General features: G+C 35.9%; 1 protein-coding gene across 1 annotated transcript in view; it reads right to left on the bottom strand.

The window, feature by feature from the left end:
• The window catches only part of b3gntl1 (UDP-GlcNAc:betaGal beta-1,3-N-acetylglucosaminyltransferase-like 1), a 20,338-nt gene that overhangs the window by 2,212 nt on the left and 15,626 nt on the right, over window positions 1-2,500 (bottom strand). The window contains exons 10-11 of the mRNA XM_084394668.1: window positions 2,433-2,500; window positions 428-502 (exon numbers count right to left, since the gene is read on the bottom strand). The exon at window positions 2,433-2,500 is cut by the window's right edge and continues 1 nt beyond it. Coding sequence (XP_084250794.1) covers window positions 428-502; window positions 2,433-2,500 — 143 coding nt within the window. The remainder of the gene's footprint in view (window positions 1-427; window positions 503-2,432) is intronic.

The raw sequence follows: 2,500 nt of genomic DNA, 5'->3' as shown, positions 1-2,500 counted from the left end.
GAGGTTTTGCGAAATTGGCGTGTTTCCATTGGGCGTATTCTCAATTCTCAATTTCAATTTGCGCAATTTGAAGGGTAAAAGAAACACGCCTACTGATGACAGATCAGTTAATATGTTCCTATGAAGGGCACAGACAACACTAGAGTCTATACGGCGCAGGAACAGCTGTGTGTGTGTGTGTGTGTGATAATATCTGATCCCGCTGGAGGTTCATTAGCGGGAAACACCGGCGATGATTGAGATTGATACGAGCCTCACGGTCATTTGGACCAGAGCGTGTGTGTGTTTCAGAGAGAAGCCATTTCCTGTGTGCTATAAAAGAGTGTGTTCTCAGTAAAATTAAGGTCTGAGACACACACACATACAGAAATACACGCACACACACACACACACACACACACACTCACTCACTCACTCACACACTCACCAGCTTCACACACACGATAAACGGAGGCGATGCCTTTCTGAAGTGCAGGATGGGAATCTTGGGCTTCGGCCGTTCCTGAGAGAAACAGAGAAAACAAGAGAATGTGTGTGTGTGTTAACACGGTCTCACCAGTGTGTGAGTTTCTCAGTGTTAAGCATCTTGATCTGGAGAGAAGAGCTGATGATTATCCTCTAGTGTGTGTGACTCTGATGTAACGAGGCTATTGATGGATCAGGATGTTAATCAGAGTCTCAGTGAGCTCTTATGAAACGTCCTGTCCAGCCATAAACACTGACTCACTACTAGCATTATATTTGCATAACTGACCATTATTCTACGTTCACATCAGCCACGTTCCCATGACGACGCTCCAGTTTCACAATCAAAACATTTGCGTGGAAAAAAGATATTTATTCTTCAGTTTTATTCCTTCTTTTGTTTGCTGCAAAACTCTTTTTTATTCTTTTTTCTTTGTCTTTTATCTCAGTATTCCTTTAAGTGTTGTATAGACTAGTTGTATAAAGGTTTTTGTTTTTAAAGTAGCACTAAAATGACATGAAAGAGTTTAAAATGTGTTAAATAACTGGGCTTTTTCACACTCTTTTCCTTAAAAATGTCCACAAAAATATTATTGATTATTTTTAAGGGGAAACTAATGACACCAAATATGGATATTTTCATGTCTGGGAAACATTTGGGATTAAACGGGTTAAGATTTCATGACATTTAGTGTTGGGGAAGGTTACTTTTGAAAAGTAATGTATTACAATATTGCGTTGCTTAGTTACTTTTTTTTTTAGAAAAGTAATGCGTTACGTTACTTTTGCGTTACTTTTTTTTTCACCTAGTCTTACTTTACCAATAAAAACAAAAAATAATCCACAGTCATTTTCTCTTATGGTTTAAACTGAATCATCGAAGGTCAGAAGCAAGTACATTGGGCAATAATGTGAGATTAAATGCATAAAAATGGATGTTTTTATTTAACATACTTAGTTATTGGAGGTTTGCATAGTATTCTGATTCTGCATTTCACTGATGTTATTCATTTTGAGGAATACTGAATCATTTTTCCTGCAAGTGAGATGCACGCTCACATTTAGCCTAGAACTACAATAACCATCATGTTCACACATACACACACACACACACACACGCCTCTGCACTTCAGTCAATAAATGGGAAATAAAGTAACTTGTGTTACTTATTTGAAAAAGTAACTCAGATATTTAGTTGTAAATTTTAAAAGTAATGCGTTACTTTACTAGTTACTCGAAAAAGTAATCTGATTACATAAGTTACTAGAGATCTGTTATGTTTAATCCTTCCCTCGCGGGTCAAAATGACCCGAAGCTCTAAAATTATACTTAATTATATATTTTTTAATGAAATGTTTGGGAGATTTTTTTGTTATTTTCTATTTTGATTTACCTTTAAATTACTAGATTTGATCAATAAATAATAAATAAATAGTAATTCAAGCACATTCCTCACATTCTTTCAACTTAAATTCAAAATAACTCACAATTTCATGCACAACCCTTATAACTCAGCTCAAAATATCTTACATCGGGTGTCTTTGCTGACCTCTTGTGGAAAAATAATAATATAAGATGATATTTCATGACTCTAAGAAGGCCTTATAGCTCTATATGGAGCAAATGAGCTGTTCCACTGGGTCCTAAAGTCATTTCTCTTCAGTGTGTGCATTCAGATACACATGTAGACATTATAAAATATATTTTTTTAGTAAAGTTTTAGCATTTTTAGTTTGAATTTTGAGCATTTTTAGGTTTTTCTATGTGTACTGAAGCATTCCTCACATTCCACTCATTCCTAAGGGGGTCAAATGGACCCGCGAGGGAAAGGATTTGTTACTTTGTTACTACACAAAACTCCATTACATTTTATATTCGCTCCCGGCTGTCCTGCCAATATGGCGATATAAACAGAGCTTAAGACTATTATTATTATCATCTATATTGAGTTCTGAAGCGACTCTCACCTTTGACTCCTCGTACGTGTAAAAGCCCTTCTGAATTTTGTTTTCGTCCACGTCACAGAACGCTTTCA

The sequence above is a fragment of the Rutilus rutilus genome, assembly GCF_951802725.1.
Source record: "Rutilus rutilus genome assembly, chromosome: 2".
Lineage (NCBI taxonomy): Eukaryota > Metazoa > Chordata > Actinopteri > Cypriniformes > Leuciscidae > Rutilus > Rutilus rutilus.
The sequence above is the reverse complement of the archived record's forward strand: the minus strand, read 5'-3'. Positions and strand labels throughout refer to the sequence as shown.